Here is a 27,451-nt window from a genome sequence, read left to right as displayed (position 1 = left end):
GATTCATGGCCCCGACCTACCTCGCCTACCAGCCCCCGCCTGTCCCTCCTCAAGACTTTAGGATCAAATTGCCAGGAGTGAAAGACAAGGACAGAACCTTAAAACTAGCAGGAGAAAAGCAACTTGTCATGTGGAAGGGAAACCCTGCGGGACGATCAGCGACGTCCGAGCAGACGGGCGGGCGTTGTCGGCGCTCTGGCCGGGGCGCCCACGGGGAAGCGAAACACAGCCCGAGGCCAGAAGGCACCTGCTGAGACGAGGACGTCGGGGAGTGCGAAGTCGCGGATCTGGAGGGCACGATCCGAGTGACATATGTCAGTAAAACACAAATACTGTTGGCTCTCACGTCCGTGGGGATGCGAACGAGCCAGACTCCACCAGACTAGCGTGGTTACCAGGGCGCGGAGTCGGGGTCAAAGGCCGCAGCCCGCCAGGCGTGCGAGGCACAAGGTGCAGGGATCCCGGGCGTGGCACGGGGACGGCCCCAACTGGTGCACCGTGTGCCTGAGATCCACTGAGTGCTCTGTGTCCTCAGGACGCGTGACCCAAGCACGTGGATATTAAACCATCACGTCGTGGCCCAAAGATCCTAGTTGCATCTGTCAAGTGTACACGGCCACAGCCACAAAGAAACCAAGTTAGACAGCTAGTCGCAGCGGAGGTCTTAGCTTCAGGCCGACCACGGGGCCTCCGGACGCTAGAACCTCGGGGGAAAATCAAGACAGTGGCTCACCATTTAAAAAGCATTTATTTAGGGACAGGAGGCCAGGCCGCCGTAAGCGGACTCTCCTACTAGAAACGAGCGCACAACCTCACGCAGAAGAAAAGTTCGCGTTGTCTCGTTTAACGCCGAGGGGCCGAGTTCCTCACCGAGTCTCTGCTATCGCTCTACGTGCACGTGACGTTTGCAGAAATAAAGATCATTTTTAAGGATCCCTGTTCCGGTTTACCTACAACTAGAGGGATTACTTAATACCTTCATTAAGCTGATTGCTCCTCCTACTAAGAGATGCCGGAATCCACGTACCCACGCCCCCGCCCTCAGGCTCTCAAAGTAAAACACGCGGTCACCGCATCCACAGCCAGTCATGCGTTTAGCGATGCCCGAAAATGAGCTGAAAGGACTGTGACCATAGGAATTGGAGAATGTTGACTATTACATGGCACATGTGATAAAATTAGTACAGAGCATTTAAAGACGTGTAAGTTAACCATCCACAGGGAGGAAAAAAATCTTTTACAGGTTGGATAAAAGTTTATAGGGCAAAGAGCAGCATTTTAAAACCTATTAAACATTGCTTAACTGGATAGTAAACCCCGTCAGTGGTGAAATTAGTGTTTTATGATTCTCAAAGAAGAAAATAATAGGAACTTTAATCCATGGTAACGTAGTTGGCTGGAAAAATGCCAGTTTGACCTCGCAGCTTCCCTTCCCACCAATCAAAGTGTGAATCCGTTTTTGATAGGACTGTGATTCTGTCTCCAGCTTGAAACTTCAAATCCCCCGGCTGTTGTCCTTCAAAAGAGTATAGTGCCGTCACTTCTATGGGCTGACTCAAATTGCCTAAAAAAAAAAAAAAAAAAAAAAAAGTATTTAAATTATTTGCATTTTTAATGGGAAAACCTGGGAAAGGTGTGTAGGTAAGAAAGAAATGGAAAAATGGAATAACCCAGAAGATAACACTACAAGTAAACCCTTGACAACACAAGTGTGAGGTGCACTTATATATGGATTTTTTTTATGAACTGTAAATGTATCTTCTCTTTATTTTCTTAATAACCCTTGCTTTTATCTGGCATAGTGTATTGTAAGAATACAGCATATAGTACATGTAACATAAAATAGGTGTTAATTTACTGTTTATGGTTTTGCTAAGGCTTCTGGTCTATGGCAGGCCATCGGCACTTAAGTTTTGGGGGAGTCAAAAGTCATATGTGGACTTTCAGCTGCATGGGGTTTGGTGGCCCTACGCCCCCCGCCCCACGCCATTTGGAGGTCAGCCGTATTCACATCTTCCCCCATTTAATAGAAGGGTCATTATGGCTCCACGAACAGTAGCTGTTAGAGAAAAACGCATTTATATTCATGATTATATCATAAAAGACTTAATTGAAAAACCACGCTCCAGGATAGGGCTAGAGACTGCCGTGCTTGGTAAAATCAGTCGGTCAGAGGAAAACAAATACCGTATGATCTCACTCATATGTGGAATTTAAGAAACAAAACGAATGTCCAAAGGAAGAAAAAAAAGAGAGAGAGAGAGGAAGAGAGGGAGAGAGACAAACCAAGAAACAGACTGAGACTCCGAACTCCAGAGAGCCCACCGACGGTCACCGGGGGGCGGGCGGCGGGACGGGAATTAGTGCACCTGTCACGATGGAAAATAAAATGACGTAAAATGCAAAAAAAAAAACAAAAAAAAAAAAAACAAAACCCACACACACACAAAAAAAACCCAGAAGCCATGCTCTGTAGCTTTGAGGGTCCAGCTCAGATGCACTTTGCTGGCTCATCAGCAGACAGGTTTCCCACGGGCGTCGTGGCTGTTTTCATTTCTGCGCTTGCTTTAGATTTTCTTTCAAAATAGAGATCAAACTCAAGTCAGCACAAGCACCACGTCTGCGTCTGCGTAACAAGCGCTTCAACACGATGTGTAGAATGTTCTGTATTGTACTGGGAAAAAAAATCTCTTGAGAATTAAGGAGTTACTATGAGTAAAGCACAGTTTGATAACTGTGTAATATAAGAAATATAAGGACACGCACTCCCGTGTTCTCAGCCACGTGGAGTTCTGTGTTTCTGTTCCACATATTTTGTGCACGTATCAGGCAGCGAGATGCTTTTTAAGCGCATCTTACTGCGGATACACTGAAAATATAAATAACCTGATTCTAAAAAAAAAAAAAAAAAGTTACTTATCTGAAACCTGGCCTGTCAGTAAGACATAAAAAGTCAGGACTCTACACGCGGGACCACGATGCTGACCGCAGCTCACACAAGATGCTGCCGTGGCGCTTCAGGTGCCGTGTGGCTTTTTTTTTTTTTTTTTGGCTCTTTGAATCTACAGCAACAGCCCCCAAAACAGCTGACGCAACTGCGCCACAGGTATTACCGGCACAACTATCTTTTTCTATCATGCAGACGTGTTCTGCATATTTTTATATATTTTATGCTCTATTTACTTTCAGTCTATCGATTGTAAGGAAGAAGGTTAAACGTATATCACAGAAGAGCATGGTTGGGTATCGAGTGGAGGAGCCCCTCGAGCCAGGGGGCGACCGCCGACACACACGAGCGCTCGGGCGGTCGTCCTCAGGGCTCCGTGTCGTCAGCTCAGAGGAACGTACGTGATGTCACAGAAGAAGTCATCCTGAACATCATTTTCTCATCAATAATTGCATTGATCACCTCCACTCACGAAGCTCCACCTCCATGAACCAGACTTAATTCACGAGAGCCCTTGAGTGGCTGCTCCTCTCACCTGGGCCCTGGACGCACCGGAAAATAAGAAGCAAGCAAAGAAGGTGAACACGGGGACGGCCTGGAGTCACGGCCATCTCCGCGCGGCACCAGTGTGCCTTGGCTGCACAGAGGATGGTGACAGTGGTGACAGGCGGCGGCGCTCAGCACAGTGACATGGGGTCAGGCACGCACTCGCCTGTCCTCCCGTGGTTGGGGCGTGCGTGGGGAGCGGAGGTCTGAACGGCGGAGGCCTGCCCGACCCGGGCCCACAGCCTGCAGCGAACACACGAGCCCCACATTGCTGTCACCGGCTGCACAGGAGGCCTGGGCGCTTTGCGTGTCAGGCAGCGTCTCAGGAGAAGCAGCTGTGTCCCTGCGTCACCGGGGTCCCCAGACTCCGCAGACGGCAAGAGCAGGGGGCCTGGGCCATCACCACCGGCAGAGCCGGTTCTTGCCGTCGGGGATACAGTCGGCGATGAACAGCTGGAGGCAGGATACCACGCACTGAGTGAGAGACGGAGGGGCTCCCAGGCAGGCCCAGTGCTCCCCGCTGGGGGCTGCCCGGAGCCCGGGAGTCACAGTTCCAGACACCAGGGGTGCGGAGCAGCGGGGCCATCGAGGTGCTGCCGGGGAGGAGGCTGGCATTCGGCGTCTCAGCCGAGCAGAGGCGGGGCGGGGGTCCTTGCAGGAGGGGAGACGGTGGGGAGAGGGCCACGCGGGTGCCGGGTAGGGAGAACAAGAGGCCGGGGCCAGCAGGTGCTCGGGCACAGCCGCTCCACGCCGCGCCTACGGTCAGTGTTTGCCTCCATCAAGCAGGCCTGAGGTTCTTCTTCACTAGGGTTAGGGATGTTTCCCGTAGGGAAAAGATTAACGCCCACAAAATAGCTTATTAGGAAAGACAAGGTGAGCCCTTTTTCTCCCCGGGAAGGCCGTCCGTCCTTCCAGAAAGGGGGCACCCCGGGGCGCAGAGAGAGCTGCCGGGACTCCAATGCCTGCCATCAAGACGCCTCCTTCCTCAGCCGGGTATGCCCGCGAGTTCTTGGGTTTAAACCCACGAGGCTCTTTGTAGCCATTAGCCGTCCTCCTCGTCACGGTCCCGGAATTCAAACGCATGTGCTCGGTCTCCACCAGATCAGGACCCCGATGAGAAGGAGCCGCAGCGACTGGCGGCCGCCCAGGGGCTCCTTGTCGGCGAGGTGGGGTCCCCAGGATGTCACCGTGGCGCGCCCCGGGCGGCAGACGCGGTCCAGGGAAGGGTCTCCGCCTTCGCCAGGTCGGGTTCAAGGCAAGCGGAAGCACGAGACCACGCCTTCGGTTTCCTTACACGTTTAATGCAGGCGTGAGCTGCACGGCTGACTTAACTCTGACCCCCGCCCCCCGGGCCAGGGTGGCCTGTCACCACCAGGGGCCCTGCAGGAGGGTGGGGGCCGCTGGTGAGGGAGGCACACGAGGCCGCTAGGTGAGGCCAGCAGACAAGCGGCCCTGAGAGGTGATGTCTGGCAGCTGGGGCGGGTGCCCCTGACACTGGGGCATGGAGTCCGAGCGTCCACGCAGCACAGGCTGGCTCCTGCAGTGGACGTGCCCAGGCTGCCGCCGAGAACTACGGGGTGGATAAGAGGCGGTGGTGGGGACGGACATAGGAGGGCACAGGCTGTTACAGAAACGTCCAGTTAACCAGGCTGTGCACTTGCAAGGCTGTCTTGCTAAGGGGCCCAAGTTCCACGGAGCTGGAGCTTCCAAAGGCGGCCGAACCAAAGCACACACAGTCTGGGGAATCGCTGCTTTGCCACCAGCCCATGCAGAAGCGCAGCCAGTCACGGGTGTGACAAGCCGAGAGCTAGCCCACGGGGCCCGGCCGTCCCCGCGAGGTGCGTGTGAGCTGGGGCTCAGGCCTGTCGCAGCCGGGGCGACAGAGAGGCCCTGGGGAGACCTCACCCCGTTTCACAGCTGCTTTTTAAAAGTCTGATAGCTCAAAGTCAGTTTTATTTTAAAAATAGGCTTCAAATTTTCCTTTTCAGTTTTTTCTTCCGAATGCCTTATATTTGGAGAAAGGACTAAAATAAATAAGTATTGTAGTACCCACACTTTGTGCTACTTAGCTCATCCTACCCTCAAACGTTAAAACAAAACTGACGGGCCGGCCGGCCGCGGGTTGCAGGCTGGTGGCCGCAGTCCTGAGTGCAGGTCCCAGCCCGTTCCCGAGCCCACCCGGGGGTGGCTTCCCGTGGCTTTGCACTGTCCCCGCACCTCTCGGGGGTGTCATCACGCTCACGGGGCTGCAGGCCACGGGCGCGCTGCAGAGGGCCCGAGGGACACGGTCACAGTCCCTGCGGTCGCCTCACCACAGCCCCAGCGTCCCGGCCCCCAGGCTCCCCCAAGCGACTCTCCTCCGTTCCCCTGAAATTTAAGGTCCCGTTAACGGCAGGCTGCCGGAGCTGTCGCCTCATTCCAGCCGAGTCCTTAGAAGCCCCCCGCGTGACATCGCGGGCTGCACACACGCCTTCACCGGCCCTGCCTCTGCGGGACGCGCATCCAAGGGTCAAATTTTGACAGTGTCCGAATCTGGCTGTAAATCACGTCTACAGGGGCAGGTTTGTCCCCAGACACCCGAGTCTTCTCACTGCCCCGGGGGCCACAGGGCCCCCCACCCCGCAGGCCGCACCCGGGCGGGCATAGGCCCTGTGCACCTGCCGGGGAGCATGGCCAGGAGAGGGGCCCAACAGGGAAGCCCGGCTGCGAGCGGAGGAAGCCAGCGCCCTGGGCCACCAGGAAACGTTGACTTCTGCTTAAGGACCTCGGCTTGAGAGACATTTTTGAAGCACTTTATAAGTTTTAAGAAGAAGCAGATACTTTGTTAAACCTTGACATTGTGTTTCCATGAAACGGGTAATTCTGCTGCAGGTTCTGTGACCCCGGTGACAAAAGACGATGGGAAAACATAAATGGGCTATTTACAGCGGGTTAACCTTCGCCCTCATTTTGTGTCCTGTTTACATTTCTAAATAATTGCTTAATTCTTCCAAGGAACATTTTCTGAGGAATATTGAATTAAGATAGGTCGGGGGACTATTTTCATCACAACAAACCCTAATACGTTTTATGAAGCAGTTCCCAATTAATGGAAAAATATCTGAACATGAAAAATAAAAAATTCCTTAAAAAAATATTCATGGGACTAAAAGCCAGAAAAAATATGATGATGATGACGTTGTAATCCACAACGAGCAGAACAAGTCATTCTATCGTGACAAGATCTTAAAAGATCGCGCGGTTGGGTCCTCAGACGAGGCCCCGGGGGTCAGTGGCGCCCGTCCCAGGCTGGGGGCTCCTCAGCAGGAGCTGTGCCTCTTGAGCTCCCCATCGCTCTCCTTATCTCAGATTAAAAGCAAGTAAGGGAGCAAAGCATAGCATTTTTTTAAATGAAGCTACTTCTCAAAACAACGTGCATCTCCTACAAATCAGAGCGGGTCTGGACACCTTCCCAGAGGGTTTGACAACCTGCCATCCTAATCAGAAAGTTCGTGACTGTGAGATGGATGTGAATCATTTTTAACATATAGATGTTTTACCTACCGACTCTCTCCTGATAGCTGGAAAGTTCAGGGTAGAGCTTGTATTTGTTTCTGTCACCTGCAAAATAGAAAAAAAAAAAGAAGGGGGGCATTTAGAAGACTTATTAGCGTATATAGTATATAAAATAGCCAAGAATGCCGAATCTTGCCCTTGTGAAGATTTTTTGAATCACTAAGATTGACAGAAATATCAGTATTTTATCACACTTCAAATCAAGAGGAATGCCTGAATAAACCCAGAGAGAACACCGAGCACAAAGCAGCGGGCAAATATCTGATATTGGTGGATCAGAAACCACAAGTCGCAGCCTTGGAATTATACGTTCTCGGATAACACACATACATCTTTTTCTGGAAGTGATCATAAAATGCCTGAATTTTTATAAAATTTGTAGCCCCCAAGACAGTGATTTTCAAACATCTTTGCTTAACCCCTAAAATAATTTTTAAACAGCATGTATTCACTTGTATATTTTCGATTTAACACCTAAAATTGTTCAATATAGTGCTAAAAGTTGTAAAGGGCCTACTTTGCAGCATATTTCAATTTCAATTATTTAAATAATTATCTCTCTCTTTGAGGTAACGGAATCTAAATGTCATAGTATAAAATTGAATCATTATTTTTTTAGGAGATTTTATTTATCTATTCATGAGAGACACACAGAGAGAGGCAGAGACACAGGAGGAGGGAGAAGCAGGCTCCATGCAGGGAGCCCGATGTGGGACTCGATCCCGGGTCTCCAGGATCACTACCTGAGCTAAAGGCAGGCACCAAACAGCTGAGCCCCCCAGGGATCCCCTAGCTGCGTGATTTTTAAAGTAAGTCATATACTATGACAATATTAACGACGACTGTTAGGACATGACAGTTCCGTTGTTCCCCTTCAGTTCTGTTGGGCAAAGAAACCGAAATCCGGGACCTCTGAAGCCGGAGGCCTCCACTTGGGGGGTCGGGGGGCTCACTAGCAGCCGCCGTCTGGATCAGGCTGGGCCTGTTCTCGCGTTCACGGCCGGACTCGGGACCACCGGGGTCTCCTGCCCAGACGTGAGAGAAGGCGGGGGGGCCGGGGGCCCGCAGGGCGGCGGAGCAGGAGCTCGGCAGGGCCCCGGGACAGAGGCCCACCCACCAGACGGCTGCTGCCAGAAGCTGAGGGCGCGGGGACGGAGAGAGCAACGTGGCAGGATGGGGAGGACGGTATCACTATGCCGAAAGAATGCTTTAAAAAAAAAAAACTGACTAGAAATAAGAGATTTGGGGTCGTGGTCAGATCTAGGACAAAAGACATGCTGAGCAGGACTTTCGCAATGTAAAGGTAAGCAGTCTGCAATGGAGATGGGAGGAACCTCCCGTTCACCTGTGCAAACCGAAATTATAAGGTACGTGGGAATACACGCAACAAAAAAGGCGCAGACACTCTGAACCCCCGCAAGTGGAAAGCATAAAATGGACAGATCACCACAGAAATGCTGAATTAGCGGATGTATGCGTGCAACGTTGTTGTAAGAAATATCCCAAATCAGAGGCAGGTAAGCGCATGATGGCAGGTGGCGGGTGACAACAGGTGGCGGGTGGCAGCAGGTGGCAGCAGGTGGCGGGTGGCAGCAGGTGGCAGCAGGTGGCGGGTGGCAGCAGGTGGCAGGTGGCAGCAGGTGGCGGGTAAGAGCAGGTTGCGGGTGACAACAGGTGGCGGGTGAGAGCAGGTGGCGGGTGACAACAGGTGGCGGGTGAGAGCAGGTAGCGGGTGACAGCAGGTGGCAGCAGACAGCAGGTGGCGGGTGGCAGCAGGTGGCGGGTGGCAGCAGGTGGCGGGTGACAGCAGGAGGAAGGTGACAGCAGGTGGCAGCAGATGGCAGGTGGCGAGTAAGAGCAGGTTGTGGTTGACAACAGGTGGCGGGTGGCAGCAGGTGGCGGGGTGCAGGCCGCAGCTGCTCCCCGCAGCTCGCTCTCGGCCCGTTCCTGTGGCTGCCGTGGCCCAAGCTGCCGGTCCTGTCACCCCTGTCAGCCTGACGCCCCGCGCCCGCTACGGCCCTCGCCTCCCTCCGGCTCCCCACGCAGGCGTCTCCTGTCACATCATGACAAGAAGGTGAGGAAGCACAGGAAGAGATCTCAGGAGACAGAGTGACCAGGTTCACGCTGCGCGTGCTGCGGGGCCGTCGGGGCTGTTCACTCTATGACGCGCTGTCGTCCGTGTGTGTGAGCCCCGCTTGTAGGTGAGACCTTATCACAGGTGAGTGGGTGTCCAGGAGCACGAGTAACGCGGCTCAGTCCACCCAGTGGGACGAGGGAGGACCCATGCGTGGCAGCCACGGCCCACGGGCACGTGACACGTGCAGGGCAGAGGTCAGTCCCTCCCCACCTGCTCGTGCTCTCTCTCCCTCCCTGCGTTTGGCGTGACCCCAGGGTCTCAGGATCGAGTCCCCCAGGGAGCCCGCGTCTCCCTCAGCCTGTGTCTCTGCGTCTCTCTGTCTCTCGTGAATAAATACAATCCTTTTAAAAAATAAATAAAACCACCTTATGAAATCCTGAGCGCCCAAGAATACGTAGTAAATAGTAACATCCAGAATATAAGTCTGTGGGTACACAAGAGAGAGGCTTGTCTTGTTCCCCGTTTCAAATCCGCAGGATAACAGCCTTTGGGAGAAACGACAAATAGAAGAAACCAAAAGACTTTAAAGATAAAATCTCTCTAATTGGAGAAAGCGTCTCCTGAATGAGACAGAAGCTTTTCCAAACCACAGCAGTGAGGATTTGGAAGGGGCTGAGCGCTTATTTGTCTCTCCCACACCCGTCAGTGCTTCTATTTGACACTAAAGCTTAACAACGTAGCTTGATTTCTCAATAGCAATATTTAATAATTGCTTCATCATAATTGTATTTGAATTGCAACGAAAGCATTTACCTTGGGAGTCAGAGTTCGGCGGGACTTGCGCAGGTGACGGCTGTGGTCTCGACAGTGGTTTCGGGGGTAACTCTTTAGCCTGAGAGGGACACAAAAATGCACATAATTTTAACATACTTCTTTGCCGCGGAGCACATAAGGCTTTGTTCTTCCGACGGGCGTACCTGGCACATTTGGTCCTATGCACCTGCTAACAAAACACCCCAACGAGCACTTGCCCTGCGCGCGCCGCACTGGGTGCGAACCGAGGCACCTGCAGGGGCGGCCACCGCCCAGCTCGGCGTGCGGGGTTCCGTGTTGTACCGGGGGTCCCCCGACTCCGAAGGGGGTCACGGGCCCGGCGCACGGTGCCCGGTGCTCCCAGGCCCCGTAGGGACCTGAGCCGTGGGCAACAGGCCGTGTTCCTCCCTGAGGTCGGTACACATGACGCGTCCCGGTTACAGGACGCGTTCACAAGACCTGCAGGTAAACGGAACCGTGAGGGGCCCTGGCCGGTTGTCAGGAGCCCGACTCCGAGGCAGGATATGGCACAGAGCAGCGCCCGTGCCCCGAGGGAACGTGGAGAGCCGTGCGTACAGCCGCCTTCCTCTGCTCCCTGGCCGCTCTCCTTGCGTTGATTCGTTGTCCCTCGTTTTCATACTTCTCGGTAAAGGAATCGAGAATTTCATAAAGATCTTCGGCTTGCGCGGGCCGCGGTACTTCTCCGAATAAAATGTCGTAAGCCCGGATATCTTGACAATAAAATCTAGTAAGAAATATCAGATTAGGAGCATTCATAGACGCGAATCTTTTCTAGAGTTAAAAGTAGGACTCACACCTGTACGTAGGCATTTACGCGCATCTGGTACCTCATATTTACTATTTTTTCAAACATTAATTACAAGCCCTAACCTGAGTTAAACCCTAAATTCACTCCCGAGCTCATCTCTAGAGTCAATCACCAAAAAATAGTTTGATATGCAGATCCTTCCTCCGATAATATAAAAAGCAAACGCACACACACACATACAAGCACATAATGCGAATATACCGAGAAGTGCATATATTTGTACAGGTTTTTATTTTTTAAAAATGGTGCTTTGTAATATCTAATAACAAATATGGCTTTGTAGTTTTTTTGAAATGTTTGTTTTACAAATACATATAATTACATGTTATATGTATTACTGAGTTACCGTAATACCGAATTACATACAAAGATTGGCCTTACATACCTCCAAGCCCTGCAGCGCGTTAGGAAGTATATTTGTTTCAGTTTATCCAGGATTCAGGGGAACGGCCGTGAGAAAGTCTCCCAAAGGCCCAGAATCAGAAGTTTTTAAAAGAATTCTTCATTTAAGTTTCTCATACTAATAAAAGCAGAAGTAAAAGCCTCTCTCCTGGCTTTAGGAGCCCAGAGCCACAAACCTGCTCGCACCCGCCCGGGCCTCCCGCGCTCTCCTTCTGCACCGACCTAGAAGTTCCCCTTCCCTCCTTCCCAGTCACAGCCCCTGAGTCCCCTGGGGAGAATCGAGATCTGCCTCCGTTTTAGGGAGGAAAGACAAAGGCCGAGTGCAGTGACAGGCCCCTCTCACAATAGGAACAGTCTGACCTGCAAGGGTTTTACAGATGTTTGAAAAATACACTTCACATGACACGGCCAACTAATGGAATATTATAGCCATTAACTTACACTGAAGATTCTTTTTATTTTTATTTTTTTACTATTTTTTTCTAAATATTTTATTGATTCATGAGAGACACACAGAGAGAGGCAGAGACACAGGCCGAGGGAGAAGCAGGCTCCATGCAGGGAGCCTGATGCAGGACTCGATCCCAGGACCCCGGGGTCACACCCTGAGCCGGAGGCAGACGCTCAACCCCTGAGCCCCCCAGAGGCCCCTACACTGAAGATTCCTATAATGCCAAGTGGAAAAAAAGGGTTTACAATGGGATCCAGTACAGTTACAATCACACGTGGCAAAACAAGGGGAATTACGTTTAGGAAAACACCGTAAGGCAATAAAGCAAAACGTGAATCGTGTTCATCTTAAAGGGGTAGAATGTTTTTTTTTCTTGTAATTTTTTGTGTTTTCCGGATTTTCTCTAAGTACATATTACTTTATATTGAATCTTTAAGAAATATATGGTTAGAGTCAAATGCTGTGTTTAAAAAGAATATAGGGGCAGCCCGGATGGCTCAGCGGTTTAGCGCCGCCTTCAGCCCAGGGCGTGACCCTGCGGTCTCGGGATCGAGTCCTGCGTCGCGCTCCCCGCAGGGAGCCTGCTTCTCCCTCTGCCTGTGTCTCTCTCTCTCTCTCTCTCTCTCTATGAATAAATGAATAAAATCTTCCAAAAAAAATAAATAAAAAGAATATATAAGTCTACTCTGCAAACTGTGAACAACTATATGGGTCTATGAAGTATTATTTTCCTCGTCACACGTTCCTGAAATCAATTAAAACTATTTGGCTCGCACTTACTTTCGATTAGTTTCTTTCCTCTCAATCAAGCAGCTGCCTTCTAAAGATATGCCAGCAAACAGTCCTCTGGACTTGCAGTATGTGAAGACGGCAGCAGGGCTCCTTAGGGCCACGTTTCCTTCTAAATTCCTGCAAAACACACGGTCTTGCATCACAGGACCACCAGGGGATGGACGCCAAAGGCGGTATCTGCGCGGCCCCGCGCTTCTCACTCGAAGAGGGGCTTGCTCTGTACTTCCACACTGAGTATTGTCATGGAATTTAGAAACCTTTTTAGATGACTATGCTCTGGGTTTTCCGCACGTCTACGTGGCTCAAACGACCCGAAAATAGTCGTTCCTTAACAGAGAGCTAAAAGGCACGCTACGTACGGCAACCATCGCTCCAGTGATCCCTTCTACTTCGGGTTTTCACAATTTAGTTTGAAGAAGATCTTTTTCCTTTCTCAGTCAATGCTGCCCTTTCTTTATCAGTTAATTAAATTTGACTTGACTCCTTCAGAGCGTAAAGGTCAATTTTATGTTCGATTCCAGTAGATACGATGACCTGCATTTCTGAAATGTTTAGTTTCTTTTCGCGTGTTCTAGTTTCAGATTTTCTCACTTTATCACACCGGCTTTCTGATTTCTAAACAACCTCAGGCCCTCAGCTTATATAAATCCTTAATCGGTTTCATTGCAACTCAAGCTTCCTCCCCATGCAAAGCTGTGTACACTTTTTAAACCATCACTATCCAACAGCTGTTCGGAAAGTACCGCACGGTGCTCACCTTCCCAGGGGCCCAACTGCCACAGTAAAGTTCCCTCCAAGCGTCAGGTTACCGCCTTTTGCGAAAGCTTCAACTGCTCTGTCGTAATTCAGAATTATTACCAAATCTGATACCTGAAAATGAAGAGAACCATTTATTTACAATTAATTACGTGTAAATATCCTTTAAAGTACATGCTGATTAAAACTCAAATATATACCATACGACATAGCAAGAGTTTCAGTGTAGACAGTGAGAGAAGATGAAGGAAGAATCATTTGTATTTTGAGCTGAGGATGCAAGTAATGGCGATTTCCACAGGGCAGCACAGCAGACCCGGCCAAGCACTCACCAAGGACCACGCATACCCCGTGGGACTCTGTGTAAACCCTGTGGGGCTCCGTGCATACCCTGTGGGGCTCCATGCATACCCCAAACCCTGTGGGGCCCCGTGCAAACCCCGTGGGACTCTGTGCAAACCCTGTGGGACTCTGTGCAAACCCCATAGGGCCCTGTGCATACCCCGTGGGGCTCCCTGCATACCCTGTGGGGCCCCGTGAATACCCTGTGAGGCCCCCTGCATACCCTGTGGGGCTCTGTGCATAACCCACACCCAATGGGGCCCCGTGCAAACCCTGTGGGGCTCCATGCATACCCTGTGGAGCTCCGTGCATATCCTAAACCCCATGGGGCTCCGTGCATACCCCGTGGGGCTCTGTGTAAACCCCGTGGGGCTCCGTGCATACCCTGTGGGGCTCCATGCATACCCCAAACCCCGTGGGGCCCCGTGCAAACCCTGTGGGGCTCCGTGCAAACCCCCAGTCTTCTCGACATGGTAGTGATGGGGGCCTGGCGAGCTTTGGGGGACTGTCCCGGGGACAGCTAGAGCAGGTCCAGTGTACGTAGGTCAGAAAGAGTAAAAGTACTCCCTTCAACCACACTTGGCGAGAGAGAGAGCCCAGCCTGAGACCTCCCCGCCGCGAGCCAGGGCGCAGGACCCGGGGTCTTCAGTGGCATCTCCACAGTGATCCCCGGCAGGGCCGAGCTCCTACCATGACTAAAGTGCATGCTGTCCTTTTTCTTTCGGGCTAAAGTGCAAAATATTGGAAGGAAGCTAGCTGACCATCAGTTAATGCCTTCTACTGAGTTAATTATCTATGTGAAAGCAAAGTGGGGACGTGGTGACGATGCTCAAGACGCACCCGCACGGACAGGTGTGCTCGAGAGCCCAGAAGCACAGACGGCCCTCGGGGATGGAGGGACGGGCCCGAGCTTCGGGGCAGCTGCGCCTGAGAGCTGGTGACCCGGGCTCCTCTGCCGGCTTCCCCACCTGCCGCCCTTCCCCACACGACAGCTGCAGGCCCGGCCCCTCTCGGCCCTGTTGAGGATGGAGACCGCAGACCCAGAAAAGGAAAGGTGTGCGGATCGATGCTAAGAATCTGGGCTAAAAATCGAACTCTCTGGGTGTGAATCCCACTTCTGCCTCCTGCAGGTTGTGTGAGCTCGGACACACGGCCTCGTGGGGGGCGGGAGGGGACCCCGCTCGCAAGTCCCGTACTCTGCATGCATGTGGACACGGGCACAGACCTTCACGTAAGCTGGTTTAAGACATCAATTGAAATCATTCGTAATTGATTTTATTTTGGCATTTTTTTAAAGATTTTATTTATTTATTCATGAGAGATGCAGAGAGAGAGGCAGAGACACAGGCAGAGGGAGAAGCAGGCTCCCTGCAGGGAGCCCGACGCGGGACTCGATCCCGGGACCCCGGGGTCATGGCCTGGGCCAAAGGCAGACGCTCCACTGCGGAGCCCCCAGGGGGTCCCTCCATTTTATATACGGACAATTTCTGAGGATTGTGGTGTCAAATGATACAGAATTACTTAGCATGTTATGACAAGTAATTTTGCCAATGATTGTGTGAGCTGGCTTTATATACAGTTTTAGGTAATGTGTGTAAGATCGCTCTGCGTAATGCTTGGTAGAGACACAGGCGGAAAGTGCAGATCTCCAGCCATGACCATGGGGAGGCCTCGCCGAGTGTCCCCTTCTCCTTGGACATCTTAGGACAGTTAAGGAAGACAAAATGTTAAGTAAGAGTCAGTTAAAGAAAAAAGTAATGCTTTAATTTTCTGTCTCCTCTCAATTCAATTCTCTCTGAAATAAGAGTAAGATAATCCTGTTCTTTGGTGATATCACTACAGAGAACCAGGTCAAAGCCCACAGAGAATCTGAGGAGCAGGACGGGCCAGCGGCTCTACATTTGCTCCCACAGCTTAGGGGAAAAGCAAAACAGATTCTCTGAAAGAAAACTGGAGCAATAGAGTAAATAAACGGTAGAAGACATCTCAAAATTCGATGCGGCTTCTTTAGACGTTTGCAGTAAGGGGCGCCTGGGCGGCTCTGTCGCTGGAGCGCCTGCCTTTGGCTCGGGCCCTGACCCCGGGGTCCTGGGGTGGACCCCCCCCGTCCCGTCCTCATGTCGGGCTCCCCGCTTCTCCCTGCCCCTGCCTGCTGCTCCGCCTGCCTCTTCCCTCTGGGTCTCTCTATCTCTGTGTCAAATAAATAAATCTTAAAAAAAAAAAGTTTGCAATAAGATGTAACTACAAATAAGATGCCGGTTGTGCATTTAAACTTCATTGTTACACGAAGGAATGAGGGAAACCCAACTAGCCTGTGGGAAAAGCTGGGGGAGTAACGTTGACCCCGGAGCAGAGGGGCCAAGGTCATTAGGAGCAAAGTTACAAAACCAAACAATGCAAAGTCAGTCTTTGCTTAAAGAATTTGAATTATTTGAAGATAAGAGCTCAAAGATAACGAATTCAATAATTCTCTGGGCAGTAACACGACTGGGTGTTTCCACCCGAGGACACGCTGGGCTAGTCAGGTGGGCCCGGCTCTGAGCTCCAGCTGGGGAGCGGTTGGCAACCCGGAGCCGCGGGGCCGCAGGGTCCATCCGTTGAGACGCCTGCTCCTCAGACGTGCTAGAGGCGGAGACGGAGCAAAGGGGGACGAGCAACGTCCACCGTCAAGGAGAGGACGCTGGCAAACCTAGACAGTTGTAGGCGGAGGGCCGCCTGGGGGGCTCAGAGGTTGAGCGTCTGCCTTTGGCTCAGATTGTGACCCCAGGGTCCTGGGATCGAGTCCTGATTCGGGGTCCCCGCAGGGAGCCTGCTTCTCCCTCTGCCTGTGTCTCTGCCTCTCTCTGTGGGTCTCTCATGAATAAATAAGTAAAATCTTAAAAAAAAAAAAAGAAAATTGTAGGTGGGGATCCATGTCGAAAATGAAATACATGCAATAACGCGTATTTTGTTGGTGGCAAAATAAGAACAGCAAGTAGTCTCTCAGGTTCTCTGCAGTAAGTTTCAGCTTCTTTTGGAGAAAATGGCAATTGTGGTTTACACACTTACCTCGATTCCTATCTCAAATCCTCCACCAAGCCCAGCTATCCCAATGGCGGAGGGCGCAGACCATTCTAATAAAACAAAGAAACAAGCGTCACTCTAATATTAAAACCCCTTAAATACACACCAGAACCACCATGAGATCCCACCTCACCCCAGTGAGAATGGGGACAATTAAGGCAGGATACCACAAATGTTGGAGAGGATGCGGAGAAAGGGGGACCCTCCTGCACTGTTGGTGGGAATGTGAACTGGTGCAGCCACTCTGGAAAACTGTGTGGAGGTTCCTCAAAGAGTTAAAAATAGACCTGCCCTACGACCCAGCAGCTGCACTGCTGGGTGTTTACCCCAAAGATACAGATGCAGTGAAACGCCGGGACACCTGCACCCCGATGTTTCTAGCACCAATGTCCACAATAGCCAAACTGTGGAAGGAGCCTCGGTGTCCATCGACAGACGATGGATAGAGAAGCTGTGGTCTATGGACACGGTGGGATATTCCTCAGCCACTAGAAACGACAAATACCCACCATGTGCTTCGACGTGGAGGGACCTGGAGGGGATGATGCTGAGGGAAGTCAGTCGGAGAAGGACAATCATATGGTTTCACTCATACGCGGAATATAAGACATGGCCAAAGGGATTATAAGGGGAAGGGAGGGAAAACTGAATGGAAGTCATCAGAGGGGAAGGCGAACCCAAGAGACTCTTAGCTCTGGGAAACACCCTGGGGGCGCCGGGGGTGGGCGGGACTGGGGGCGCTGGGTGATGGGCGCGTGGTGGGTGAGCACTGGGTGTGATACACAACTGATGGCTTATTGAACCCTACATCTGAAACTAAGGATGTACTATATGTAGGCTCATTGAATTTAAATGAAAAAAAAAAAAAAGCATTACAACCCCTTAGGTACCCAAATATGGGAAGGAAAAATGCTACGATGTGAAAGAATAGCGTTCTTTTAGAAATACTAAGACTTTTATTTCCCCCTCTGTTTTTTTTTTAATTTTTATTTATTTATGATAGTCACACACACAGAGAGAGAGAGAGAGAGAGAGAGAGAGAGAGAGAGAGGGAGGCAGAGACATAGGCAGAGGGAGAAGCAGGCTCCATGCACCAGGAGCCTGATGTGGGATTCGATCCCGGGTCTCCAGGATCGCGCCCTGGGCCAAAGGCAAGCGCCGAACCACTGTGCCACCCAGGGATCCCCTCCCCCTCTGTTTTTAAATATTCTTTAATGAGCATATATAATGTTTAAGTTAAAAATATTTGGAAGGGGGCAGCCCCGGTGGCTCAGTGGTTTAGCGCCGCCTTCAGCCCAGGGCGTGATCCTGGAGACCTGGGATCGAGTCCCAGGTCGGGCTCCCTGCATGGAGCTTGTGTCTCCCTCTGCCTGGGTCTCTGCCTCTCTGTGTGTGTGTGTGTCTCTCGTGAATAAATAAATTTAAAAAAAAATCTAAAATAAAAATATTTGAAAGGTATTAGATATTGAGTCTCATGGACTCACAAATCCATGCCCCCTCATCTTTCTCTATAAACGTGCACACGACCAAACTAGCCAGCCTGTACCTGCTAACACACGTGGCACTTGATAATCACAACTATCGATGCTTGGATGTTTCACAAAATAATTGAGCTGCAATTCTAGTTTTTGGTTCGAATTTTTTAGGAGATATAAGAGAGCAAATGACTTTAAAAATTTTTAATACTATCACTTCTAAGGGCAACACAATAATAAACTGTTTCTATTGTAAAACTCTGGGGGCAAAAACTGGCCTTTTTGTGCCTTGTAGAAGCACAAGAACTAGGTTATAAATTCAAGATTATTAAGATTTTAAGATGATAAATTTCCTTACATTTGAAAACTAAGTACAATAATTCCATTTGAATTAGGAAATAAATTAATTTGATGGGTGGAGGGTGGGACAGTATAAATAAAGTACTTTTCTGAAAATGCTTATTACCTTCCTAAACCTAATTTTGTGTTCTAGGTAACAGGATATGGCTTGAATATATTCAGAACTAATCTAGCCTGGCTTAGTGGGGTTTCGATTACAGAAATGAGTGTTATATAATCCCAAAGTTCTTCTCATTTCCTATGTTAGGAACCGACCTGTCTGAGGACAGCCCATCTGGCCGGGATCTGGGGAATTTGCTGCTTCCTTTGGGCGGCTTTTATCTTATCCTGTGCAGACGGAGCAGCTGGCGCTCGGGAGGGGGAGAGAAACGAGGCTACTGGGCCCTGGAGCAGGTCCACCGAGGCTCTGAGACCCAGGGCAGTTGGGCCCCACCTGGGCAGAGAGCCGCCTGGTCAACCCGCACGGCGACCTTCTCATGGCCCTGAACCCATGGGCAGTGCAGCGGCTCTGCAGAGGCCTAGGTCTGTGGGGTCACATCAGGGGACACAGGGAGCCTGACCCCGGGGACCAGGGCCCACGCTCCACAGACATCCAGGGTATCTACTGTACTTTAGGGTCACATCAGGGGACAGAGCCTGACCTCAGGGACCAGGGCCCATGCCCCACCGACACTCAGGGGATCTACTGCACTGTGGGGTCACATCAGGGGCCACAGCCTGACCCCGGAGACCAGGGTCCACACCCTGCAGACCCCCAGGGGATCTACTGTACTGTGGGGTCACATCAGGTGACAAAGGGAGCCTAACCTCGGGGACCAGGGCCCATGCCCACCGACCCCCAGGGGTATCTACTGCATGTGGGGTCACATCAGGGGACACAGCCTGACCTTGAGGACCAGGGCCCATGCCCCATAGATCCCCAGGGGATCTACTGCACGGTGGGGTCATATCAGGGGACACAGCCTGACCTTGGGGACCAGGGTCCTCGCCCACTGACCCCCAGAGGATCTACTGTACGTTAGGGTCACATCAGGGGCCAAACCTGATCCGGGGACCAGGGTCCACGTCCACCGACCCCCAGGGGATCTACTGTCATTGTCTCGTGCTCTCTTCCAGAGCAACATGAAATGATCTACACTAAAAAACATGTATTAAGAGAGAAATACGTTCAATTATGTGAGCGTACGGAGAATGTTGAATCGGCATAAACAGCTCTTTAGTTGGCTTTGACACACCTGCATGGTTTTAAATTATTACGCTAAATGTCGGCTAAACCTGGAATCGGGGGAAGTACACTTTGATTTCATCTCTGAAAATCAAGGATTAGACTTCACCCCAGAAAGTAACACCAACGTGTCCGATCCCGATGGGCTCCCACCCTCACCCTGGGTACAGGCTTTAAAGAAAATTCCGGTTTTTGTGGTTTCCCACGGGAACAGTAGAGCGATCAGAGATGGCCGAGATGGCCGGATCACCTTCCACAGGGCAAGCTACCCCTCGGGGTTGAGGGGATTCCTTCCCGCCCCGAGTCGCTCGCCGGCCCGCTGGGTGTCTGCGCAGAGGGTGGCCCAGGGCAGCCCGGCGGGTGGAGGCCGGGTCGGGGGTTCAGGGGCGCGGGTGCCCACGCCGGGGCCGGACCGGGGACTCACCTCCGTGGGGCCTGCGCGCCAGCACCACGCCGCTGCCCCCTCTGGCCGTCACGAGGAAGCCGGCCCGGACCACGGACAGAAGCGCAAGGCCTTTGGCTCTAGCGATCACGTGGGCTGCAAGGTAGGAAGCGGCAGGTGAGCAGGTGGGACGGAGGGCGGCGTGGAGGACTCAGGACACAGCGCTGTGCGGCCAGGCCCACGGGGGGGGGCACCCATGGCAGGGGGTGGGTGCAGCTCAGGGCACCCAGGCCTTGGCCGCCACCTCCGGTCGGGGTGCTGCCTCCACCGGGGCACCCAGCGCAGTGCTGCTCCCGGGTCCTGCACCTGCTGTCTGAAGGAGGCATGAGGGTGACCTTTCCTTACGGGCATCTGCCTGCAGGACAAGTAATTTGGAAACTTCAAATAATTGAGAATACAACTCATGAAAAAACAAGCTACTTGATTACAAGGAACACACAGGGCGGCTGGAGGAGGTGGGGTGGGGGACGGGGTCCCTGGGGGACGGGCACCAAGGAAGGCACGTGATGTGATGAGCACTGGGTGTCATAAGAGGATGAATCACCGACTCTACCCCTGAAACCAATAATACATTATATGTCAATTATTTGAAATTAAATAAAATCTTAACAAATACAAAAAAAAAAAAAACCCAAGTTACTGTTTTCAAAGGAATTAAGATCCACATGGAACTGAGTACTAAGGAGAAACCTCACAAGCTGGGTGTGCCGCCAGCAGCAGAACTTGGATCTTAAAGCCATATACTTAGTTCACGTTTCATGAATATGAAAATTAGACGTAAACACAGAAAACCCAAGAGATTTTGCCACTTTAAAAGACATTTAACTTTATAAAATGATCCGATCAAGTATTCAAGTGACATAACTACTAGCGGACTAAGAATACCATTTAATTTATACCATATTCACATTTCAGGGAAGTCCATTACATAAGATGGATTAATATACGTGCCCCTCAAACAGGGCACCTCCCTTTTCTGTGGATTTATTCACACAACAGGACATCTTCAAGCAACAAGGGAAGGGGCGCCTGGGTGGCCCAGAGGCAGAGCGTCTGCCTTCGGCCCAGGTGGTGACCCCGGGTGTCGGGATCAAGTCCCGCGTCAGACTCCCTGCACGGAGCCTGCTTCCCCCTCTGCCTGGGTCTCTGCCTCTCTCTCTCCTTGTCTCTCATGAGTAAATAAATAAAGTCTTTTTTTTTTTTTTTTTAAATAACACAGGAAGCCTAAGCATCAGAAGTTACTCTTGCCTCTGACATCACTTTCCAGGTGTTTTGATTTCTCATCTTTAGTCAAATATTCCATCAAGAAAGTCAAACCAGACCCTCTACTCAAATACACAGAAATGGTTTTGTACGAGTCCCTAGAAAAACACTAAATTTCTAACATAATTATGCAAACCGTTTCAAAACTTTAGCAGGAGACTCTGAGAGAGAACACATCAAGGGCGCAAAGGTGCGAAGGCACGTGGTGAGGACAGGGCTGGGCTCCGACTGCAGCCTGCTGAGCGGGCCTTTGCTCTGCGTGGAAGGTCCTATGAATGTTGTGATGAGTTCGAAGCTGTGCTGTGTATCACATGGGTGTGTTTTTACAACCGCATTTTGGCAGAGCATCTTCTCCGCTCTCAGTGCATGTACGGTCAGGACTGCCTCCGTTTACGAGGAACAAAAGCAGAGGAACGTATTTTATTGATTGATTGATTGATTGATTGATTGATTTTGTTTGTTTATTTATTTTGTTTTATTTATTTATTTTATTATTTTATTTTATTATTTTATTTTATTTATGTTATTTATTTTATTTTATTTTTTATTTATTTTATTGTATTGTATTTATTTTATTGTATTTATTTTATTATTTTATTTTATTATTTTATTTTATTTATGTTATTTATTTTATTTTTTATTTATTTTATTTTTTATTTATTTTATTTTATTGTATTTATTTTATTTATTTTATTTTATATTTTATTTTTTATTTTATTTTTTTGATGAACATATTTTAAATGCCATGTTTGTATTTATGGATTTTCCATCCAGATTTGGAAGACACTAAAATACCACTAATGCCTGAATAATTTGCCAATTGGCTTTTTATTTACAGTATTGATGCGCTGGTTACAGATCACTGATGGAATTCCACCGCACAGAATCCAGGAGGGATAATCCAAACCCAGATGTTTCTGTGTCAGGAAATACAATTTATTCATGAATTGGGCTAGGAGGCTGCGTATGCAGATGCTCACATATATCAAGACATGTCTTCTATCTCCTGCTTCAGAATACTGTTACTGAAAATTCGTTTTTTTCTGGCTGAATTTTCTTCAAGTCCTAAAGCAGCATTTATCGAACTGGTATGTGCATACAGATCACTGAGATCTTGTGAAAAATGCAGATTCTGACTCCTTAGGCTTCAGAAGAGGCTTGAGATCCTGCATTTCTAACAAGCCCCCAGTTGGTCGAGTCCACACCTTGAGGAGCGACGCTCCAGGAAGCACTGTGTCCTCCATGGGAGCAGTGACTGCACCAAAATAACAATCATTAATATTGTTATTATTATTATAACAACAATAAATTAATCTTTTTTTTTTTTAAGATTTTATGTATTCATGAGAGACACAGAGAAAGATGCAGAGACACGGGCAGAGGGAGAAGCAGGCTCCCTGCGGGGAGCCCGACACGGGACTCCATCCCAGGACCCCGGGGTCACGCCCTGGGCGGAAGGCAGATGCCCAACCACTGAGCCACCGAGGCGTCCCTACATTAATCTTTTTAAACATTTAACGTTCTGCTAAATAACTTAAAAATCTGGCTTAAGAAATTAATCTAGTATTTTTTTTTTTTTTTTTAAGTTAAATTAGTTTTCGTTCCTGCAGGATCGGCGTCCTGCGTGGCGACTGGTCAAAAGGGAAGGCAGAGGCAGTCTGCGCAGTGCCCAAGCCGGTTCACACACGAGTCTTCTTGGCTTCTTGGAGTTCACCTTAACCACCCAGTAGGAGCCACTGGTCGTGGCCATGGACAGACAGTGGTCCCCAAAACCACCCCCGGCCTAGGTCTTCTGTGCTCCGCCTCCATTAGATCAACGACAGTGGTTGGGGCGGCCCTGGCGGGAGGTCAGGCTCTGCATTCCCAAGGCCCAAGGAATTACTGAGCCACGTCTTCTTCAAGCAGGATAAAAGGCAAATATCTCATCTCAAGAGAGAAACCCCCAAATCAAAATGTATGTACGAGATTAGCCAGTGATTCTGCAAGATAAGGTTGTGAAGGCCTGAGAAACTGAGGGCGAGGACAGGTGAATTTAGGGAGAGCCCAGGTGCGCCAGGAAGAGGAGGCAGGGAAGGGCGAGGGGGCGGGGGTGTGGGGGCCCTGGGAGACCCGCTGGCAGACCAGCCAGGAGGATAAGGTGCTCTTAGGGGTCCCCGGCCTGAGGCCAAAGACCACACCAAGCAGCTCAGGCAACAAAACAAATTGAGAAATGAGAGGTACATGGTTTACTTACCAGGAATGATCTTATCAGGTCCATTTCTGGAAGTTATTTCCGTGAATTCTCTTAGGATTTTAGCAGCCTTTTTTGCTTCTGATTTCAAATTGGAAGGTATAGGATTGTTCACTGAAAAATTAAAAAAAAAGAGAGATTTTAATGAAAAAATCCAGTAAGTAGGAGTTAGGAATCTATTATAATTTCATTTCTACTCATGCACAATTGAGCATTAACAAATAGCATCCTTCTAGCAAAAGAAATGAACTGGAAATGCTCAAATTATTGTCTCATCTCTATTCTCCTGATGAATTCAGTCTGAGGTTGGGAAACCCTAAACCCTCAAAATCCCAGAAATTATAAAATCCTGGGATAAAATCCACGTCAAAATGTGGAGCTATCCTATGGATTATCCTCATCAGTGACGGTGGGAGGGACTCCGGAGCCGCCGATGAGCCCCCCCTGCACGTCCTGGGGGAGTCGGGCCACCACCGGGCGCAGCCCCCTCGGGCCCTGAAGCCCCGGAAGGACCGGCCCTTTGTCACAGGAGGAGGAAGCGCAAGGGCCACAGAGCAGGAGGCTTCAGGGCCAGGGGAGCCGTTCAGGCCATCGAATGCATTTTTCACTTCCACCTGACACTTTCAGCTCTGAAAGTTCCATTTGTTCTGGTTTTCCCATTTCTGTCCTCAGTATGTTGTTCTTTCAATACTTGGGCACATTTTAAAAGATGCTTCTTTGTCCTCGTCGGACAGTGGCATCCTCTTTGGCCTTTTGGGATGTGGGCCACCCGTTTCTGAGGTTGAGGGGTGGCTGGCAGGTGCGCCTCCCACCCCGGGTGGTCCCCGATGCCTGCAGCAGCCTGGGCAGGGCGCCTCATGGGGTCCTGACCTGCCCGAGCAGGGGGGCCGCTCAGGCTCCGCTCCGGCACCCCATCCAGGGGCTCCCCACGGGCCTCTCCAGTGGAAGCCGGCGCCTGGCAGGGTGGGCTGGTCCCCGGGGCCTCGCCGCCCCCTGCAGAGCCTGCCTCGCAGATCCAGGGTCCTGGGCTCCCCAGGCCCGGGGTGTCTCTCCTGCAGCCGGAGACAGGCACAGGTGACCCCCCCCCACCGGAGCTCGCAGGTGCCTCCAGGTTGGAGCCCGGGCAGTCCCGGGGGTCGCCGCCCACCCCCCTGCCCTGGATCTCCCCTCTGCAGGAGCACATCTCAGAGCCCAGGCCTTCCCGGGGGTCGCCCCCCCCTTCTCCCCTCTGCAGGAGCACATCCCTGGCACATCTGCCGGTTTCTGGGGGTCACAGTAAGTGGCGGGAGCTTTCAGTGTCTGAACCTCTCCCTGGGCTTTCACTTGTTGAGTGACGTCAAGTAACTTTCCATCCCCTCCAATCCCTCGTGCTGTCCCACCAGGGCAGTATTTCTTATTTCTTACTCATTTATAAAGTAAGGGAATTAAGGTTTTTCTAGAACATGAGTTACAAATTTTGATTCGCGGCTTGTCATTTGTCTTTTCAATGTTCCTATGATGGTTTTTCGACTTTTTGTCTTAACGATGTCAAGTTCATCTCTTGTAAATTTTACAGGTATCCTGACCAAACAAAATGAATCACAAGTTCATATGGAAAAATAAACAAGCGAGAAAATATGGGGGAAAAGTATATAACAGAAGAATAACAGAGAGGTGAATCTCTGCCAGAAGCTGCAACGTATGATAAAGTGTCCATAATTTGTAGTAGATGCAAGTATAGGTAGAAGAGTCAATTTTACGAAGTAGAAAATTCAGAAATTGGCCCAAATATATAAAGATAATTTAATATATAATAAAAAAGCACCTTAAGTCAATGTAGAAAAGCTATGTTACACAATAAATAGTGATCCTTTTGGGGAAAAAAATCATCCACAGCTTCATGTTACTTATGGACAAACTCCAAATTCATCAATGATTTGAAATGCCAAAAATCAAACCATAAAAGAACCAGAAATTAAGTGAGAATTAGTTTTCAAATTCATAGTGCAAAAGGCCCAAGTATGACAAAAAAATTCTGTATTTTTAAATGATCGGAAAATATGGCAGAAGCATATTGTAAAGGAAAAAGAAAACATACACGTACGCAAATATCGAGGAAAAAGCCACCCCCACTATCAGTATCCACCGACACTACTGTCTGCATTTTCGTGTATTTGCCTCAATTGACTCCTATTGCCAAATATGTAGATTATTTCCATTTTCTGCTTTTACAGATACCGCTGTTGGCTGACGATCATCTTAGGATAGAGTCTCAAGGGTTGGCATCGATGAATCAAAAAAAAAAAGAAGTTTGTTAGCTTTTCATTACATTATCAAATTGCCTCCTACAGGGCAGCCTGGGTGGCTCGGTGGTTTAGCGCCGCCTTGGGCCCAGGGCGTGACCCCAGGGTCCTGGAATCGAGTCCCGCGTCAGGCTCCCTGCGTGGAGCCTGCTTCTCCCTCTGCCTGTGTCTCTGCCTCCTTCTCTCTCTCTCTCTCTCTCTCTCTCTCTCTCTGTGTCTCTCACTAATAAATAAATAATAAATCTTAAAAAAAAAAAAAAAACAAATTTGCCTCCTACAGATACTACCCAGGTTTCACTGACGGAGCCACCCAGGCGCCCAAAACAGTCCCCAAGTTTAGAACCAATTACCATAAAAATTCCCACGGTTACAGGCGATACTGGTAACGGCGAAGTCCGTACATCAGAGAACAGCATAACAAATTTTATTTGGATTTATCTGAATACTAGTGAATTTTTCTTTTGTTTGTTTACTTTTCCTGTTTTGCTTATTTTCTGTTCACATTCTTTGACTGTTTTTCTGGTGCCATACTCCTTTTGTCTATAATTTTAATCAGGTTGTAAATCTATGTCTCTGCAGCTTTTCTAAAAAAAAATTATTTATAGTTTTTCAGCATATGTTTTTACTTACATGGCAACATTTCTCTAGCCTTTCTACTGTTTTCATCTTTCTAATACTGTGACTAAAGGCCTTAATTAAAACAAAACAAAACTATATGGTCATTATGCTATAGCCTCTTCCAGAGCTTATATTTTACATTAACTATTTGGCGCATCTCAAACTTACATTGGTGTAGGATATGAAGTAGGAACCTAATATTTTTTACAGATACAGCACAACTTACTGAATAATCTATAGCACTTAAGGTGGAAGGGGAAGAGGGCGGGGGGTGGGGGTGACTGGGTGACAGGCACTGAGGGGGGCACTTGACGGGATGAGCACTGGGTGTTATTCTATATGTTGGCAAATTGAACACCAATAAAAAATAAATTTATAAAAAAAGTCACCTTTCTAACAAAAGAAAAAATATTCATATATGTATTCACATATTTAAAACTATATGACAGAGATGACGTGGTACTTGAATACATTATTCTGGGACAGATGGTCGTTCAAATAAAAACAAAATTAGAATATAATATCACATCATACACAATTTCAATAATTGATCGCCTTAATACTGAATGCAAAATTTAGTACTTTTAGAATGAAAGTAATCGGGACGACTGGATGGCTCAGTGGTTAGGCATCTGCCTTCAGCCCAGGGCGTGCTCCTGGAGTCCCGGGATTGAGTCCCACGTCGGGCTCCCTGCGTGGAGCCTGCTTCTCCCTCTGCCTGTGTCTCTGCCTCTCTCTCCATGTCTCTCATGAATGAATGAATGAATGAATGAATGAATGAATGAATAAATAAATAAAATCTTAAAAAAAAAAGAACAAAAGTAATAGAAAATATCTAGACTATTTGGGCAATGGAGGAATGCCCTAAATAATCCACAATAAGAAGGGGAAACTACAGATACATTCAGTTACATTAAAGTTAAGAAAAAGTTGTATCAACATATATCTGAAAAATAAAAATTCAACTGAAATCCTGGATGGTA

General features: G+C 49.5%; 1 protein-coding gene across 2 annotated transcripts in view; it reads right to left on the bottom strand.

Annotated features, from left to right (window-relative positions):
• Positions 1 to 731: 731 nt before the first annotated feature.
• Positions 732 to 27,451, bottom strand: part of SH3YL1 (SH3 and SYLF domain containing 1) — a 36,944-nt gene continuing 10,224 nt past the window's right edge. For both annotated transcript variants that reach the window (XM_041757588.1, XM_041757587.1), the window contains 9 exons: positions 23,572 to 23,682; positions 20,058 to 20,171; positions 16,559 to 16,623; positions 13,170 to 13,282; positions 12,401 to 12,529; positions 10,515 to 10,683; positions 9,939 to 10,017; positions 7,037 to 7,093; positions 732 to 1,564 (listed from right to left, as the gene is read on the bottom strand). In XM_041757588.1, coding sequence (XP_041613522.1) covers positions 1,374 to 1,564; positions 7,037 to 7,093; positions 9,939 to 10,017; positions 10,515 to 10,683; positions 12,401 to 12,529; positions 13,170 to 13,282; positions 16,559 to 16,623; positions 20,058 to 20,171; positions 23,572 to 23,682 — 1,028 coding nt within the window. In that variant the 3' untranslated portion in view covers positions 732 to 1,373. The remainder of the gene's footprint in view (positions 1,565 to 7,036; positions 7,094 to 9,938; positions 10,018 to 10,514; positions 10,684 to 12,400; positions 12,530 to 13,169; positions 13,283 to 16,558; positions 16,624 to 20,057; positions 20,172 to 23,571; positions 23,683 to 27,451) is intronic.

Source organism: Vulpes lagopus, chromosome 5 (genome assembly GCF_018345385.1).
Source record: "Vulpes lagopus strain Blue_001 chromosome 5, ASM1834538v1, whole genome shotgun sequence".
NCBI lineage: Eukaryota > Metazoa > Chordata > Mammalia > Carnivora > Canidae > Vulpes > Vulpes lagopus.
Note: the sequence above shows the minus strand (reverse complement) of the source record. Positions and strands in the feature narration are given on the sequence as shown.